The sequence below is a fragment of the Phodopus roborovskii genome, unplaced genomic scaffold (assembly GCF_943737965.1).
Source record: "Phodopus roborovskii unplaced genomic scaffold, PHOROB, whole genome shotgun sequence".
In the NCBI taxonomy this organism is placed as follows: Eukaryota; Metazoa; Chordata; class Mammalia; order Rodentia; family Cricetidae; genus Phodopus; species Phodopus roborovskii.
The window spans coordinates 20,652,132-20,670,955 of record NW_026126571.1 but is presented as its reverse complement, the minus strand read 5'-3'; the positions used below and the strand labels follow the sequence as shown (position 1 = coordinate 20,670,955).

General features: G+C 43.0%; 1 protein-coding gene across 2 annotated transcripts in view; it reads left to right on the top strand.

The window, feature by feature from the left end:
- The window catches only part of Chn2 (chimerin 2), a 247,883-nt gene that overhangs the window by 225,027 nt on the left and 4,032 nt on the right, over nucleotides 1-18,824 (top strand). For both annotated transcript variants that reach the window (XM_051202776.1, XM_051202777.1), the window contains 4 exons: nucleotides 10,708-10,792; nucleotides 14,562-14,735; nucleotides 16,869-16,946; nucleotides 18,482-18,619. In XM_051202776.1, the coding sequence (XP_051058733.1) occupies nucleotides 10,708-10,792; nucleotides 14,562-14,735; nucleotides 16,869-16,946; nucleotides 18,482-18,619 (475 nt within the window). The remainder of the gene's footprint in view (nucleotides 1-10,707; nucleotides 10,793-14,561; nucleotides 14,736-16,868; nucleotides 16,947-18,481; nucleotides 18,620-18,824) is intronic.

Here is an 18,824-nt window from a genome sequence, read left to right as displayed (position 1 = left end):
TAATGGGTTGTATTCTGGGACTTTGCTAATTTATTACTGGAAGATATTGTGTACGTAGCATGAAGTTAGGGTTGAATAACAAGAATACGTAGCCATGGTTTTTGTGCTTATCAACAAATAGCATTTTCTTTGCTCCTGTCTGAACTCTTACCTGAGGTAGGAATCTGTCCACAGAGCCTGCTGGCTCACCCCTCAGGTCAGTTTGGGGTGGGCAGTTAAGGAACCCTCTTTCATGCTGTGCTCAGGAACTTCTTCATGGGGTTTGAACAGCAACTCTCACCACACACACACTGGGAGCATGCCCTTCTCAGATGCTCCAGCGAACAGAGCATACCTGGTACCTGCTTTTCAAACAACACTGCCTAGAAATAAAAGTATCCAACCAGTGCAAAGCTTTGGGGGTTAGGCCTCACTTCACACAATACTCACATACTTTTCAAACTCTTTGCCAATGCTGTCTTTGTTCATTCAAAGCTGGGGTTTCCTAGGGCTCCTTGCACGTACCACACTCGGTGACAATGGTGAAATTAAGAGTCCAATAGAAATGAAAAAGGTCTGTGGAGGAACAGAAGACCTTGCACTCTGTTGTCTGGATGCCAGGGGAAGCTCTCTTCTGTAGGTGGAGCAGTCTCTTCAGTACATTTGTGGCTCACCTCTAAAACTCTCCATGGGAGCAAACCCCAAGCCCCAACAACCTGCATCCATGTCTTTCTGTGCCATCAGCACACGGCAAGGCAGCTACAGGCAAGCACCGTGACCACTCCGTGATCTCTGGCAATGGGCCGAGCTCTCCTAGTTTTAGTTTCCTTGGCTGTAAAATGGGGCCTTTGCAGGGTTAATGTTTACATGCTCCCCAGCAGGCAACCCTTCTGCTATGGCTATGCCCGATGCTTTCTTTGCTGTGGGCTAGTTAAACCTGGACGAAACACATGTGTTAATAATATGTCACTTCTCTGTCCCCTGGGTGAGAATTCGTTTGATGTACACTTTCGCTATTACTGTATCACTCACCCTTTTGTGCCTGTCACTGCCCTCTGTCTTCGTGTGTTTTTCTCTGTGGCATGCTTGATTTTACTTTACGCCCTCACTTCCGTAAGTTCTTCTTTCTTTCCACAATTGTTCTTTTTTCCTCTCTTGTTGAGTACGTATAACAAAATGAGACAGAGTCTGATGATGCTATCTCTTTAAATGTGTTCTACCATGTACCTGAATGCCCTTCATTTGTTTAAAAAGCAAATGAAGGGATAGAATTTTTAGGCCTGCATAGCATGTGTTATTTTCTCCAGTTTTCAAGAAGTTTGTCATAGCTATCGGGACTTCAGTAAGTTCCTGCCTCTGTCATGACAAATAAACACAAACTTCGTAACTTAAAACAAAAATTGGCAGGGCGATGGTGGCACATGCCTTTAATCCCAGCACTCGGAAGGTAGAGGCAGGCAGATCTCTGTGAATTCAAGACCAGCCTGGTCTACAAAGCTAGTTCCTGGACATCTATGACTATTACACAGAGGAAACCCTGTTTCAAAAAAAAAAGTTTCAGATGTCAGCATTGGCTCCTTCTGGAGATGCCTCTTGCCCTGGCCTATGTATCCATGTGGCTGGCAGACCTTGGAGTTCCCATGGCTTATATTCATGCTCCTTCTTCATTTCACCATCTTCTGTGTCATTGTAGGTTTCTTTAAGGTCACCATTCGTTGGGTGTTGGGACCATACTAGTTCATCATAACCTCTTTCTAATTATATTTCCCAAAACTTCATTTCCTAAAGGCCACAAGCTCAGTGACCAAGGGTTGGACTCCGTCATACCTCAGGACATAGTGCAGTCCATTCCAAGGACTTCATTAATATTTTCAGGAGACTTGAGGGGGAAGTACCTCTTCCTCATCCTGAGGGTATATCTTTATTCCTCTACACATAAGCTCAAGCCTGCCATTTTATTACAGGCTTTCAGGCCTCAGGATGGAATCTTTAGATGGTAACTAATGCCTACTAAGTGTCATCTCCTAGTGTGGGTACCACTGCTAATGTCCATGGTTATTCATTCAACATCTTTAAGGTTTACATTGATTTATTTTTTCCTATTGGTGCTTCATTTGTCTGACAGAAAGTGAAGAAATTTCCTGGTCTCTTTATGAAACATCTCTTCATTAATAAAAGATACAGTAAGGATGTGAGATCTTAAAGCCATTGGATGACCTTCCACTTGGAGTATTGCTTCAGAAGTGTCTACTTGCTGTGGTTTGTTCATGTGGAGAATATATATGTTACCATGAAGGATCTGGCATGGCTATTAGTTAAGATGTGTGGTTAGACAATTCTAGCTACATAATAGATGTGGCCTGATGCAAAACAAAAATGTGAGCTACCATGTTAAAATAGTAGTCAGAGCAGGACAGCAAAGCCATTAGCCATGATGTGCCATTTCAGAGCCAGGACTGCCCCTTAGCAAATTTGGAGAGAAAGTGTATTCATCCATGAACATTCATCCATGTTTCTCTTTAGTGCTCCTGTCTGCCAGTTACTGGCTACAGAGTCTGACCCCTATCAAGTGCTTAACTGTTTTTAATTTTTTATGGGCTTTGTCTGAATTTAAATAACACAAAATTCAAAAGGACTATTCTAAATGACTAAATGCCTGATTCTGGCACTTTCCACCCAGAGAAGTGGCCTTTTGTGTTTTGTGTGGGACAAGAGAGTGAGCACCAATGGTTGTAATTCATACTAGGGACTCCTTCTGGAACTTTCCAGAAAAGAGGGCTCCTTGGTCATTTATGCCTTTACTTCACCAACACAGACTATAGGCTGCTGCTGCCAGAAATGGCTGCACTCTTCTGCCAAGGGGGTCACAGCCAAGACACTTTTGACCACAGAGGGGACATTTGGCAATGTCTAGAGTTGTGTTTTTTCTATTTCTTTCTTCCTGTCTTTTTTTTTTTTTTTTTTCCCTTGAGACTGGGTTTCTCTGTGTAGCCCTGGCTGTCCTGAAACTCACAGAGATCCTCCTGTCTCTGCCTCTGCCTCCTGAGTGCTAGGATCAAAGACATGTGCCACTACCACCTGACTGGATATGGGTTTTCCTCACACCAAATGCACCAAAGACATCCAGAGGGGCCAGGACAACCCCTGAGTAGTGTTACTCAGTTGTCAGTCCAGAGAAGGAAAGACCATGTTGCAGAGAATGGCTGGAGGGGCTGTCTCTGGCTTCTCCTACCCAAGCAATAACCAGGTCTGACCCCGCTTGACTCCTGAGATCAGGTAGAGTCCAGCATTTTCAGGGTGGTATGGCCTTAGACCTCAGGAGGAGGTAAATATAAACCAGAGGGGAAACTGGCCCAAGAATATCCCAGTTCAAGGAGAAGATCCAGGAAAGGCTTCTCGGCCAGTGACAGTTCAGGAACACTGCCCCCTCTTTTACACCGCACAGTTCCACCCCAAGGGTGCAGCTGCTGGTGCCTGCTTTTGCATCTTGACCAGGTGTCACCTTCATCTCTGCCCCTGCCTTGGTGTTCCTGGCATAAATCACTCAAGCTCGCTAAGGGAGGTCTGGCTTCCCTCAGCCAGGGAATCCCTAATGTTCAGTCTCTCGGGCCACCATTGGGACAGCGAGCATGAAGCTGAGGCCTGGCTCACAGGTGGTCAATTCAGCTTTGCCTAAAAGGCCAGGTCTCTGAGTTCGTCCCCAGGTTTACCTTGGGACCACATCTTTAATCGCATTTTAAATACCCAGGCAGCTACTGAAGCTGACTCCGAGGGCCCTGGGTGCCTCCATTAGAGCCTGTCTCAGCATGGGGCTCTCTCACAGAGTCTGCGCAATGGACCTCACTGCAGGAACAGAGAGTGTCTGTTGCAGATGATGTCGCTATCTGCTTACATCTGAGAAGGTTCACTTCGGGGTCAGAATTTGATCTGCTCCTGCAGGAAGGGAAAGCCCAGAGTTGAATATCTCACATGAGTTCATTGTCACATGACTGTGGGAAACAGTAAATTAGAGGAACAACCCTCTTCGGAAACGTGGAGGCCTTGACTGTGCTACTGGCCTTCTGGGCAATTGAGGCTACTTTGCCTCCCGTCCCACAGTGAACTCTGGACCCCCGAAACCCAGGCACTTGAATCTGGAAGGGTCTTTTGCCAAGGCCAAGCCACTCTTTTATACACATTAAGCAATCTAAAAAGTAGCTTTAGCCCTGTCGTCCTTTTCCAAGTAAAAAGAAAGAAGTTTGTTTTTAACATGAATAATAGACCCGATAAGCTGGGGCAAAAGGTTTTGTTCTGTGTTAGTGAGTCTCAGTCAAGGCTGCATGGTTCCCCTACCAGGAAGCACTTGGCAATGTGTGGAGACTTTGTCCCATCCCTAGAGGGATACTGTAAGCCTCTGGTATGTACACAGCCAGAGATGCTGGAGAAAAAGAAAAGAAAATTATCCCTGTAGTGCCAAGAGAGCCACCTACCTCCATAACTAAGAATTTTCTAGCCCAAAATTGTTAAGGAGCCCTGATAAGAACTGATAAGAAAAAGTAAAAATTCCTCACCACAGCACACCTTAAATAACATTTGCTTACAGCCAGAGTCTGGGTGAGTTGATTGCATGCTTGGGTATTGTCTGCACTGGCCCATCAGAACATTCGCTCTGAAACCACTAGAGAGACCTGCCTTCCAGACTCAGCGAACGGGAGACGATAACATCCTGTTCATCTCTGGGGAGCCGAGTGGGATGCCCGCTGGCTGCCTGTGACTTTCTTGACAACTTTTCTTCCTCTTGTTATTACTGCATGCCCATCTCTGGACCGTTTGTCCAACACCTTATCGCTTATAATATCATCTTGTTGTTTGCTGTGGCTTTTGAATTCCAGGCAGACCATGCCAATATAATAGTCTTGGACAAGCACTCTTCCTGTCTGGAGAATTTCTTCCTGTCTGGAAGTATTTTAGTTACTGCCCTCGAATTTGCAAAATGTTCTTTCTCTTAAAAAAAAAAAGACATTTTGAAAATCAATAAGTTTCAGAGAATAGAAAGGGTTGCTTAGTGATTTTTTAAGAAATGGGGTCTTTCACGGAGATGTCAGATGACAGATTCCAACCCCAGTGTGGCCTGAAGCACACCCCAGCATTCCCTGGAGTCCCTTCTCTCCTCAGGTTCCAAAAGAAAATTGAATAACACACCAGCCACAAAAATAAACAGTGGCCCATCCTCAAGAGGAAATTGGGCAGTGGGCCTGAAATAATGTTTGTCTAGCTCACATCCCCCCTCGTTCGTGTTTTGTTTTACCAGTGTGGGACTAAGCAGGAGCATGGAGAGTCACTCCTTCCTTGTGGGGTCTGCCTGCATTTGTTGTTAGGAAAGGACACCGGCTAAATGCGGGCAAGGCTGATAAATAAGCACCAAACGTAGTTTTGATGGTCTGGATAACTTTGTAGACTACTGGCAGAAGTGAAGCTTAGAATTGTGCGATAAGCAGCCCTCATTTCTGGAAGTGGTTGGTAGTTAGACCCCCGTATATGTACAGGGAACACTGAAACCGCTTTCCTAACTCCTGAACCTCGAGTGTTGAGTTTTGCCCCACCCTGCGAGGTTCCTTGAAACACTAGACACGCTCCACGGAGCTTTGTGCCATCCCTCTCCTTACAACACTCACAGGTTTCAACATCCAAGCCCACCTTCCTAGGTCTCCAGCATGCTGTCTCACGTTATAGCTAGCAGTCAGCTTTTGCAGTTGCTCTGTGTGTTTTAGGGGAAAAGTGTGTTCTTTGAATCGTTTGGTACAAAGTCCCTTTCCCATATAGTCTGTTAACATCTATTTATCAGTTTTAGTAAATACATGTTGAACTCATCATTATAATGGTACAATTGTCAACTTTTCCTTATAATTTTTCCATGTTTATTTTAGATTTTTGAAATTGTATTGTCATATACATGTAAGCTCAAAGTAGTTGTATCTTTCTGGCAAAATGTACTAATGTTAGGCCTTTTTATCACTAAACATGTAAATAGGTATATCTGGCTTATTGGGTTCACTGGGCTAGCTACTACTTTCCAGGTACATCTTTTTGGCTCCAGTATTTCTCTAGCATCATATTTTGATTGTGTCTCATAAATATTTGCTAAATACCATCAGCAAATATGTTTTGCCTCCTTGTAGGTCACTAAAGAACTGTAAATATTTTTCTTACTTTTTATTAGCTTGACCAAATTTGTGTGTCATTTTTCCCCTGTTGATATTTTTTCTTGATTTATAGACTCTATACATTTTTTCCTATGTATTCAAAGAAAATCATTATGTCTCATTACTTAAAACATTACTCACTTAATAAATAATTCTTCTTACATCTCCTACAATGTAAAGACCATGGAATGACTCAATTTTTACCCACACTCGGTTCTTTTCACTTCTCGCCCTGTTCCTGAATCACTGGAATTACTTCTTGTAGTGTTGATGTTTTCTACAGACAAACCGAGGGGACTGGTCCATCTTCTTTTCCTCATCCACCACTTCATCCTGGCAGGTACTGCTTTTGCTGATTCTTGCCACTTGTGGAAGCATAGCCTTCATTTCTTTGCATGAGGATCAAAAGTGCTTATTGTCAATCAGAAAATATCATTATTTTACCCTTCTATAATTAAGTGGGTATGAAAGTTAGGCTCACTATTCTATGATCTATAGCCTCATTTTTGCTGAAAAATGTCTGTCTTCAGGCATGTTATCCTTTCCCAGTCAAGTGTTTTTGCTTTTGTTATGTCTTCAGGGCCTGGGTTTGAACAGCATTACCACAATCTGTGTTGAGATAGATTGTTTTTATTTATTTTGTTTAGAAGTCTACACTTCTCTTAATCTGATGTTTCTGTGCCTTTTACTAATTCTGGAAAATCTTAAATATTCTTTTCTTCCAGAATTACATCCATCCCTTTCCAATACTCCACCATTTCTCAGCTCCTCAGAGTCATCATGCCTTTGCGTATATTTGCCTTTTCTGCATCTACAGTGACTTATTGTATCAATTCTATCCACAGTTCAACATGCCCTGGTCTCCCACCTTTTCAAAACCATGCCTGTCAAGCCCACAACTGCCTTGTCCTGTTTTCTTTCCCTGAGTGGCAGCATAGTCAAGCTTCTTCCTGTAGTACTGTAGGGACCAAACCTATGGCTTCAAGCTTGCGAAGAGAACATCTGCCACTGAGCTGTATTCCGAGAGCTCTTTCCCTTTTCATATCTTCGTTCTTGCCATGCTTTTATTTTTATTATAATTTTATTTATTCTTGTAACATTTATATATGTATAAAATGAACATGATCATATAAACCCCTTAGTGAGGAGTTACTGGCAGTTGATGACTATTGGGAGTGAGAAGACCATTGTTTTTTGAGGGTGTGGCCACTGGTAGCTTTCCCATGATCCAGTGGGATGGCCCTATTCTCATGCATATATGGATAGAACTGATTGAAAGTAGTGAGTTGCTTTTTGCTGTTGGGGGCCAGTCTTGCTGTTGCTAGATAGGCCTCAAATTTTCAGTCTTCCTTCCTCAGCTTCCCTGGACCACCAAGCCTGGCTAGCCAAGCTCTTTCTGAGGGTTTTTACATTTTTCTCTAGTTCATTATTCCCCACTTATTCTTCAGTTCAGATTGAACCCTTAAATCTGGGTTCAATCTCCAAAGAGACCGTGTCTTGATAGGAGATGTCATTCTGTAAATAAGTTTCTCATACTGGTTAATGAATAAAGCACTGTTGGCCAATAGGAAAGCAAGATAGGCGGGACTAGGAGACAAGGAGGAGAGAGGGAGGAGGAAGGAGGAGTGAAGATGGAGAGACTGGAGAGAACAGAAGTCCAGGTCACTCCCCAGTAAGAAAGGCCACGTGGAGATTAATAAAAATGGGTTAATTCTTAAGACATAGCTAGCCGTTAAGAAACAAGTAACTGGCCAACAGTGTTATATCAAATACAGAGTCTCAGTGTGTTAATTGGGCTGGTGTGGCGGCAAGACAAATCCAGCAGCGGGAGGAAAAACACTACTCCTTACAGTGTCTGGCAAGGGTTCCAATGACTTCCCTGTACCCAAATCAATCAACATCTAGTACCACCCTAATAGGGTCCCTTAACATCACCCACCTTTTCCCTAAAGCAGTCTTCACCTGTGACTTCAGAAATGCTTTACTCCCTTGCTCATCTTTAGGTAGTGGAGAACGGGAGACCACACATGAGCTCTCTCTGTTTGCCTTCTCCTCCTTATCCTTAATACTTTTTAATTCATTTGCCTAATTTAAAACACCTGTTTTTTTTTTTTTTTTTTTTTTTTTTTTAGGGATGGCCACATATAACCCCCACTCCTCCTCCAAGTCACCAAATTCATGTGACTTCCTGGTCTAACTAGCACTTTGGCATGACAGCATTGTCTTCAGCCTACCCAAAGCCCAGCCCTAATTATCTCCCCACTGGAGGATCTCCCTTCCAGCCCCCACACCACAATCAAACCTCCCACCCAGTTCCTAAAGGGAAACGGGATCATCCGTGCTCTCCGCATGCTCTTCTCTTTCTCAGGGAACCATGTGCATGCTACTGTGAGGTTGTACACATTTCATCTTGAAAATATGCAGCAGCCCCCCCCCCCTTTTCCTGCCAGCATTCTGCTTTTAGCCTCCATCATTCCTCAAGGAGACTACTATATAAGCATTTTCCAGTGTTCCACTGTTGACATCCTCTCAACAACGGTTCAGGGGGAATCTTTTGAAAGATTCACTTTTCTGCTCCAAGTCCTCCAGGAATACCTTGTGAGCCTCCTCCAAATCTACATCACAAAGAGTCTGAGTAGCTTTCCTGTGTCTGCCCTCCCCTTCATCTCCCATCCCTCACCTTTCTCTCTGTTCTAGCCAGGTCAGTCTTGAGTTTCCTCTTCACACCAAGCAAGCTCTTTTGTTCCTACAAAGTCTCCAGGGTTCCTTCTGTCCAGAATGTTCCCCACCCTCCTCCAGCTATGAGTTCCCTTCCAGGACCATGCAGGAAAGTGCCCCCTCCCTCCTTATAGTTGCGACCCCACCTTTTCATATACTAGTTTTGTTTAACTTATATGTTACTTTTCCTTATGGTACAGTTTCAACAGTGTATTAATAATCAACTTTTCTGCCAAAATTAACTGGCACCTTTAGCACTTTTCTGGTAAAACATTAACAGCTGTTGAATTCAGAACACGTTAGACACTTGGCTCATTTTCCCCAAGAGTTCTTTTAGTATGGAGTTCTATTTCAGTGAGCCTAGAAATGAATCTCGGCATTTGGAAAATGCAAGTGCCCTGTGGATTCTCTGCATTCCTACAAGGAGTGCTTTGTCATGGGTTGGGATCACACCCAAATGGAACACTTCTCCATTCAAGTAAAAACAATTTTTGAGAGTGGCGTCACCATTTTTCAAAACAGAAACAATGTACTGGGTAACTTAATGAGCTAAAACACCCGGAGGGCAATTATGCAGATTTACTGCAGAGAGCCATGGTCAGAAGGTGCTCTCTTAGATTCATTGCAGTGCTTTCTTCTACTCTTGTCATTCATACTTGAGTTCCACTGGGTGACTGATGTGGCTTGCCACTCTGTAGACACAGTGCCAGCCTGTGGAGATGAGCAGAGGAGTTGGATGGGTTGCTCCTCCTTCTGCAGCGCCAGGTCAGCTACTTCTCCTTAGGGAGTGCTCACCTTCCAAACTGTGACAGAGTTTGTTGCTTTGGTTTGTTTGGTCAGAATGGTACTTTTGGTCAGAATGGTACTTTTAAAGAGGAGTAGTAGAACATTGTCCCCCTACCTTGTTAAAAATATCATTGTCTGACTTAGCTTTAATTGAGGTTTAAGGAAGTTTTGAAAGGACTCTGTAAAAACCCAGAAGCACCTTTTTTCTCATGGATTCATGATCTCAATACGCTTGCTGTGTAGTTTTCAGCTCATCTTGGCTAGGTTTGATAACAAGGGCTCCCCTGCTTTTGCTTTTTGAATGTCCTCAGTGCTAGAGACATTTTGCCTTGCATTGTTGTGCTGCGCTGAGTTATGTTGTGTTGATTCATAGATTAATACGCGGCCCTGCACCTGAGTAACCTAAGCTAAAACCATTCTTGCCCTGTAGCATTTGGTTTCTCAACTGAACAGTAAGACCAGCCTTCCAACTTACTCAGCCTTTGCACGGCTGGCTGTCCCTGGGAAAGCACTCCGTGGGCTCTGAAGCCTGCATTTTTCACCAACTCCTTTACTTTTTTAAATACCTTTTTCTGGAACTGTCTCAAGGCTTTGAAACCTTTTAATTATCCCATAACCATGGCTTATTTATATCTGGCTGGAAATTCTACACCTGGATGGAGCAACTTCAGTCAAGAGGACACAGTAATTGCGTTTTTCTGCCTAAAACAACTTGCTGAGCTAAATGCAGGATGGAGCCACCTGGCCTGGCCACCAGCTCAGGCTATTTGGGTTTGCACTCACAGAGCCTTGTTTGGGCTGTGCTAGTCTCGTTCCTTCTCTGTGTATGTTTCGCTCTTTGCTCACATTCTGCTCATTCTGAAACATGCTGGATCCACAGAGGATTTCTAAGATCAAAGCCTGTCTGTTTGTCTAGACTAGTATGCAGCTCTGCCACCCTGGCCAGAAGAGGGTGCAGAGCCTCGTTGCTGAGGATTGTCGTTGTCCATGTTGGGTGCCACTGGGTGACTGAACCTTCTGTGCTCTTCTGTCTGGCTCACAGGTGCACACATTCCGAGGCCCACACTGGTGTGAGTACTGTGCCAACTTCATGTGGGGGCTCATCGCCCAAGGAGTCCGGTGTTCAGGTAGACACAAAACTTTGCCCTCTCCTCATTACGTAAAGTGCCACCTTGTTGAGTGGGAAGCAACCTTCAGAGCTGGGACTGTGCTTAGATGAGCTCAGAAATCTGGCTTTCCTGAGGGCCCCAGAGCACCCACCGCCACCTCCTCTACTTGTTGGGGAGACTGTTACAAGAACTGAAACAGAACTCATATTCACACAAGAATGAAAAGCCACCAAACAAGTACACTTCCTTAAAATGCACTTGCCTCCCCAAATGGACAGTGGCCCTTAAGAGAAAATGGTTTAAGTAGATTCTAGTGGAACTGCATAAATTTCTGAAATGCCATTTTATTATATATCTTTCCTATATATTATGTATCTTTTCGATCCCGTTTTATTATAGCAGACGGGACATAAAACAACACTGGTGAGTGTGTGGCAGCGCATATTTGCCACAAACTCAAGGCTAAACATCATCATGCCCTGCACCCTCACCAGCAGAGCCAAAGGAAGATATGGTTATCTCCTACTAAATGAAAAGGAGGTGGAGTTGTAGAGGTGATGGCTAATTGCCAGACACTAAGTGGTGAAATATTAATTTAAAAGTAGCAGGAGTCCAGAACTCACACTGAATTCTTTGCCACCAGATGGATAGTAAAATTACATCCATTAAATAAATTTTTCACTTTAAAAATAATTTAAATAATGCTTTTATTTTTCCTTCTTCATCCTTTGAGAATTTCATACAATGTATTTTGATCAAATTTACTTGATTTCACACACTTCAAAGTAGTTTGAACCCCGGGGTGTTTTCTATCTAGAACTGCATGCATACCTCAACTGCAAGCATTGTGGAACGCATCTTCTATAGGGGACACTGAACGAAAGGCAAAGGGTTGCCAAATCATCATAGTAGCCAGGCTTCCTCACTCATCCTGCCTTGCTTTTCCTGGCACACCCTGGAACAGCTGCGTCTGGTATTGACTAGAATACCACAGATTCTGTGGCTGCTCGCCTCCTTCCTAAGACAAGAATCAGCTGATGGCTCCCACTGAGGAGTTCCTCTTGTGCCCATGGTGCCCATTTAGTCCATGGGATCACCTATCTTCCTCCTTTCTTTCTATGTGGAAGCTGCTCTCTTAGCCCCCGTTCTGTAGGCACGGCCACACCCATGGCAGTGCCTAATTGGTATGTAATTCCAGCTTCTCACCCTGGGTCCTGAGGCAAGTGGCCACCCCAGAACAGAAACAGCCTCCTCAGAGTGTTCCAATACACTGCTGCCCACAGAACACAGCCTGCCAGGCTCCACATAGCATCCCACAGCTCAAGCCCTGAGTGCTTGAATTACTCTCTGCTTGTTAGTCAGGCTGTCCAGAGTATCCTACCAAAAATATCCATTGTCACAGACATTATCCAGTTTCAGCAGGAAATTGGTCCAAAGTCAATATTATGGAAACAAGGGCTCTGGGCTCCAGTTAGCTGTAATCAGCAACTCTCTCTAGGACGGATGGGTTCTGGAATTTTTTTTTAAATTGTGTTTTCTTTTCTTTTTTTTTTTTTTTTTTTTTCTGTTTCTATTTTGTTTTAAAGGAAAGTTATTGCAAGGTTATATTGTAAGTTGTCTCCAGTGGTTACTTTCTGATCTAATATTTTCCCCTGAAGAGCAGGAAGACTAGAAACTGGACAAGGGAGTCACCACAGGCCTCAGCTCTTCATAATGTAGATATTTCTCAATGGTCCAGATTTTATTTTGGCACTTTTATATTTGCTATGAAACATTCTAGTTTTAGTAGGATCAGCGTTCCATATAAGTAAATTAAGTGTCTCCGGGTTTGTAAGAAAATTAAGCACAAAATTGCTGTGTAATCCTAAAATGTAAAGGCAGCGTCTGCACCAGACACTTGCAGGCCCATTCATCATGGTAGGAAGATTGATAGAACCCAGCCCCACTGACAGACGAACAGATAATGTGTCATAGACACACAGTGGAATGTTCATCAGTCTTATAAAAGACACGAAGCCCAAGCAAAGTGCAAAGAACGCAGCTGTTAGAATCTAGGTAGGACCCACTGAATGTTACTGCCAGGGTGTGTGTGTGTGTGAGTGTGTGTCTGCGCGTGTGCATGTGCAGTTACTATTTGGTGGGCATCAAGTTGTAGTGGTGCTGGGATGCACAGGCTTTCATAGCAAGTGTTGGCAGTAGCTATACGCAATGTTTTTAACTCTGCACTTTAAAATGCAGAAGCAACTGGATATCTGTAAGATAGAGACCAGCCTGGACTATATAGCAAGTTTTAGACCAACCAGTGATATACAGTGAAACCCTGTCTCCAATAAATAAGAAAATTAAATAATTATTAAATTATTTAAAATTAAAGTTTCATTAAAAATTAATGTAAATACATTATAATCTAATGGTTAAAATGATAAATATATCATATCTATTTTGGTACAATTCAACAAAAATTAAATTGCAAATGAACTTTGTATGATGCAGTAAAATTCACTAATGAAAGAACAGCCGGGCTGGCCTCTGTGTCTTCTTTCCATGTACCTGCTGTGTTTTAGTTAACTTAGCACTGTCCTGCCACTAGATTTATTTGACCTTCATGATCACCTGGTGCTGGTGTAATTCCTATAAACTAGGATCCCAGAAAGAAAACCAGCTCTGGTTAGCTCCGTCCAAATTTAAATTTACAGCTGCTTAGTAGCTCCATCAAAATGAAACTGAATTGTACTTGGATTTAGTTGAATTTCACATGCTGCTTAAGCTAAGATGGTTAGAACTTTTCCTTTGAAAGTAAGAGCAGAGAACTGAGCCCAGAAATATTACCCAGGAATTACCATTGGCGACTGGACAGAAGTCAACACGTGTCAGATCTTTGCTCTGGGGAACACTGTTTTTATAAGCTACTGACCACAATAGTCACTATTGTGCGGGCATCTTATATGTGTGGAAATATTATTTTTATACCTAGGAAAAACAATATTAGAAGACATTGTAAGTGCAGAGCACATTTACAATGAGCAACTTTGTCATTAAACTTTCATTTCCCAGAATGCCAACTGTGTCTTGTAATTGTGGAGAAAGTTCATTGGTGGATGCCAACTGCTAACAAGGCTTTTAATTTGTGCGTTGAACTTAAAAGCACCTTTTCAGCTTGGCTCTGGATGCAAACTTTATAAATAATTACTGTAATTATCACATTACAAGACATTGCCATCAATGTCTACTCTCTGATGCTGTACCAGAGTAGGGTTAAACATCACATCCACTAAGTCTCGGTACCGTGAGTAGAAGAGCAATGGCCTCCTCCAAGTCCCAATGAGAAGGATTAGACACTAAGTCTGGTCTCCAGGAAAGTCAGGAGCTCTGCAAATCAAAGATTCCTCAGACAGAGTTCTATATATCCCTCAAAGGAGCACGGGGGACTTGAGGGCACAGCCTAGAATGAGCCTTGATGCCCTTAATAAGCCAAGACTAACTCTGAGAATCTAAGCTCACTGTGGATCTTCCAGGAACTCCAGTCTAAAGAACTCTAAAGACTTACCAGCACCCTAACCATCTCAGCAAGGTGTTCTGTTCGGAAACAGAGACAGTCAGAAGGATAGTTTGGTCATATAAAACTTCAGGGTCAAGATGAAGCTCATGCTCATCTAGTGGGAAGGTACCATTCCAGGGGAAGTTATCAAATCCTTGGGTGCTGTAATGTGTATTTTGGCAGCATATGATGTGTCGTGGGGTTTGACAAAAGAATCCAGCAAGGCTAATGTGGCTTCTTTGTTCACAGATTGTGGGTTAAATGTGCACAAACAGTGTTCCAAGCATGTCCCCAATGACTGCCAGCCTGATCTCAAGAGGATCAAGAAAGTGTACTGTTGTGATCTCACCACGCTTGTAAAAGCTCACAATACTCAGAGACCCATGGTGGTAGACATATGTATTCGGGAAATTGAAGCAAGAGGTTTGGAAAATGCTCTCTACCGTTATATTATTACCTATATTGATTATATTATATTTACTATATTATGTTGATTTTAATTTTTATTTTCCTTCAGGAAACCGATTCACTTTACTTCCTATTACAACAATGACTTGCACACACACACAAAAGCACACACACAGCTAAACATACTATAGCCAGCCAAAAACCTCAATTTCCATTCCTATATAAGGTATGCATATCCACATTCTACAGATGTTCCCTGAGCATTTAAATACAGGCTAGATATTGATGATATGAAAATCTCTGTTCTCAACCTCAGGATGGTAGATTGAGGGACAACTAAACACATGACCACCCCCAAAGCTCTATGGGTCACAGAGAACAATGTCTTTGTCCTCTTTGAGTACTTTAAACAAGGGCTTGTTCCCTTTTTGAACGTGCATCCTCGTCTCTAAAGTGAGTGAAATCAGTTGTACCCCAGAAGGTGGTGCTGAGCACTAAAACACATGTATGAATGTGAGGGACCAGGACAGTGCCCAACATGCAGGGTGCATCTTGTGCTGGTCCCTTTTACTCCTCCTACACGGTCAGCTGTGTTACTTACTTCTCTCATTGCTGTAACAAAATACCAGACAACAGCAACTGGAGAAAGGAAGCATTTACTTTGGCTCACAGTTTGAGAGTATAGTTCATCATCATAGGAAGGCGTGACAGAAGAAATGTGGGGTGGCTGGTCACATTGCGTCTACAGTAAACACAACACAACAGAGAGGTGAATGGCCACTACAGTGCATGTTGTTCTGGAATCAAGAGTAGGAAGATAAGAAAACAAATATTGGAAGGATGGATGGCAGCCTCCACGGCTCTTTAAACTCCAGCCCATCTCTCAGGACTGCCTCCAGTGGACAGCTTCTGAGGGGCGTCTCTCTAGATGTCCTCTCCCCTCCTTAAGCAGGACTGCATGTCCTCCACTGTGTACTCCTACAAACGGCTGTGAGCTCCCTCTCTGGCAATGCTGGGGAGGGGGGGTCAGCTTGTCACCTGGGACAGGGTGGCACCCTGATTTTGGCTTGTGGGTAGAGTGTCAATTTCAACAGTGGGTGCCGAACATGAAGATGAGATTAACTGAGATCAGATGCTTGAGGTGAAGCTGGTTGAGCATACTTGCTATCTGACAGTAGAGCTAGGATTGAACATGTCTGCCATGAGAGAGGAGAGTCTCATGAGATTAAGCGTGCCTGCCATGGTCTCAGGAAAAGAGCACCCACCCCTTGTATTCAGTACAGACCCTCGTATATGGCAGATATTACATATGCCATAAAAGTAAAAATCAAAAACCAGGAATGTATGTTAGTTATCAACAATTAAATCACACAGTTTGCTATAGTTCAGTATTGACACCCGTTCAATTTTTATGTCTGGAACTTGATCCACCAATCTTTCTGCGATTTTGATCTTGTATGTCACCCACTGGATATAGGAGAGCAAGCTAGGTTTCAGCATGTGTCCAACACATCAGTATACCCAATAGGGAAGAAACATATTCTCTTTCTTGTGGTTATTAAGTTTTCAAACTATTAAGTAGAACTTAACTTTATATTATCTATTTGTATGATTAGCTATCTGAAGGCAGAATAATTAAATCAAACATAGTAAACTAGCATTCTATCTTATTTGTGATTAAACATAGAAGGCTATAACGTTTACATTTCTCCAACAAGTTCAGGATAGTATGTATTGCACACACTTAAGAATGGCTATGTACAGACCATCACATGGCTGAATGAGATACCAGGGAGAAAGCTGAGCTTTGCCTACATTGGTGAAATAGGTGTGCAGAAGTCTGATGAGCAAAGGTAGTTAGGGATAGTCTTAGATCTCAGCTCACTTTGCAGCCAGGCAGAAGGAAGACCCAGTCTCCCCTGAGAAGCCCATCTCCAACAAGCAGATGAAGACTGACTCATGAGGAGCTTGTAGAAAAAGTCCAGGTTCTTAGAAATAGAGCAGGATGCATCCATCAGATGGCTAACCAAATCCGCTTAGTTCCCGACAGCACTCCATGCAGGTAGAAAATTAGACTGGCTTTTTTAGATGCCATGGAACACCAAAATTAAAGTCCTTCCCCTTCTCCTACTCTCCCTTGCCCTGCAGGATTAAAGTCAGAAGGGATTTACAGAGTCTCTGGGTTCACAGAACACATCGAAGATGTCAAGATGGCCTTTGACAGAGGTGAGTGTGAACCGTCTCTAATGCTACCTGGCTCATCCCAGCACCCTCTACGATAGAACAAGAGCTCACTTAGAGTGGAGGTGGTGTCTTTAATTTCTTCAGAAATTAAAAGAACTGTGCTTTAAAATTCTCGGGGAGAAATGTTTCTGTAGGCAGGTAACCTCGCGAGGAAGAGGATGGGGAGGCTTTGAATGGGAGGCCTGTCCACATACCATCAGGGAATGCTGTCTACATCCTCATTTCAGGGTCTCACTGATAGCTTTTCTCTCAAGGTACCAGAGAAGAGAGCTGGGGATGAGATTATAGGTTCAGGAGATAAGTCCTTTGTTCTGTAGGGACACACACTGTCCAGGAGCCTTGTCCCTTAACATCATATTGTTCAATAGTCTGTCATATCTGCTATGCATTTGCTGTCTTGATCTGTGCTTGTAACTATTTGATAGCTTCTTTATAAACTTAGAGCCAATATGTTAAGGCATTTATGCTTTTAGTTCTCCATATAAAATATATCAATAATCCCAAAGGACTGAATAATAGTTATCAAAAAAAATCTCATGACCTGTGTTAAGTAAAGTGGGTTATATTAATAGTAAGATTTTAAATTAAAAAAAAATTACTTAAGGGCAAGCAAGATGGCTCAGAGAATGAGTACTTGCTACCAAACCTTACAACCAATGTCCAACCCCCTAAACCCACATGGTGGAGGAGATGACCAACTCATACAAGTTGTTCTCTGATGTTATTCCTGTGCCATGGCACACATACCACACACATAACACACACAGCCACAAACTTACACATGCTCACATATGGACACACACACACAAATGCCTTGAAAATGATCATAACAATTAACAAGACATATAATTCTACCTGTATTGTGAGTAGAAAGGGTCAAAGTCAAAGAAACTTCAGTGAGCCTGAAAAAAGAAATCCACAGAGTATGTATATATGTGATCTTCTAGTCCAAGGTCAAAGAACACTGGCGAAGACAACATAGAGATTTAAAAAGACTATCTGGCCTGGCGTTGATGGCGCATACCTTTAGTTCCAGCACTCAGGAGGCAGAGGCAGGTGGATCTCTGTGAGTTTGAGGCCTGACAGGACAGCTTCCAAAGCAATACAGAGAAACAACAACAACAAAAGACCATATGGCCACAAAATAATGGGTTTCATTATAACGTTTTCATATACGTGCATCATCATATGCCACTTCATATTAGATTGCCGCTCTGTCATGAAGCAGCGTCTACAGTAGGAATTACTGTGATGAATTTCTGTTGGCTGATTGGCAGGAGCTGGCACTTGGAGATGTGCTTCTGGTCCACCCTGCTGTACTCTTGTCTGTCCTCATGTTTCACAGTTTGCCCCTCTCACTGAGATCCTTTCTGTCACCCCAGGCTCCTAACATTGTTAGGAGCTGTGAGACTGGGGCTTGCCAGGAGACATTCTATGTTGGGTATCCTTTCCCTGTGCTTGCTTTGACTTGGTGAATTAAGACCTAATTGAGATTTGGGTGATTCCCTGTTTTTCAGATGGTGAAAAGGCCGATATCTCTGCCAACATCTACCCAGACATAAACATCATTACTGGAGCCCTAAAATTGTACTTCAGAGACTTACCCATCCCTGTCATCACATATGACACCTATTCCAAATTTATAGAGGCAGCGAGTAAGTACAGAGAACTACAGACCTCTTACTCTCAGGAAATTCAAGTTCAGAACTCTTCCAAGATTTTCATGTGCACTGGCCTCATCAAATGGGGGTCCAGAAGTTTAGCAAATGCAAACCCAGGTAGCACTCACCAGATGCTGACGTCCTTATCTGTCCAGCTGTAGAGACAGAAACTGAGAGCCAGGCAGCTCTGCCTCTCATC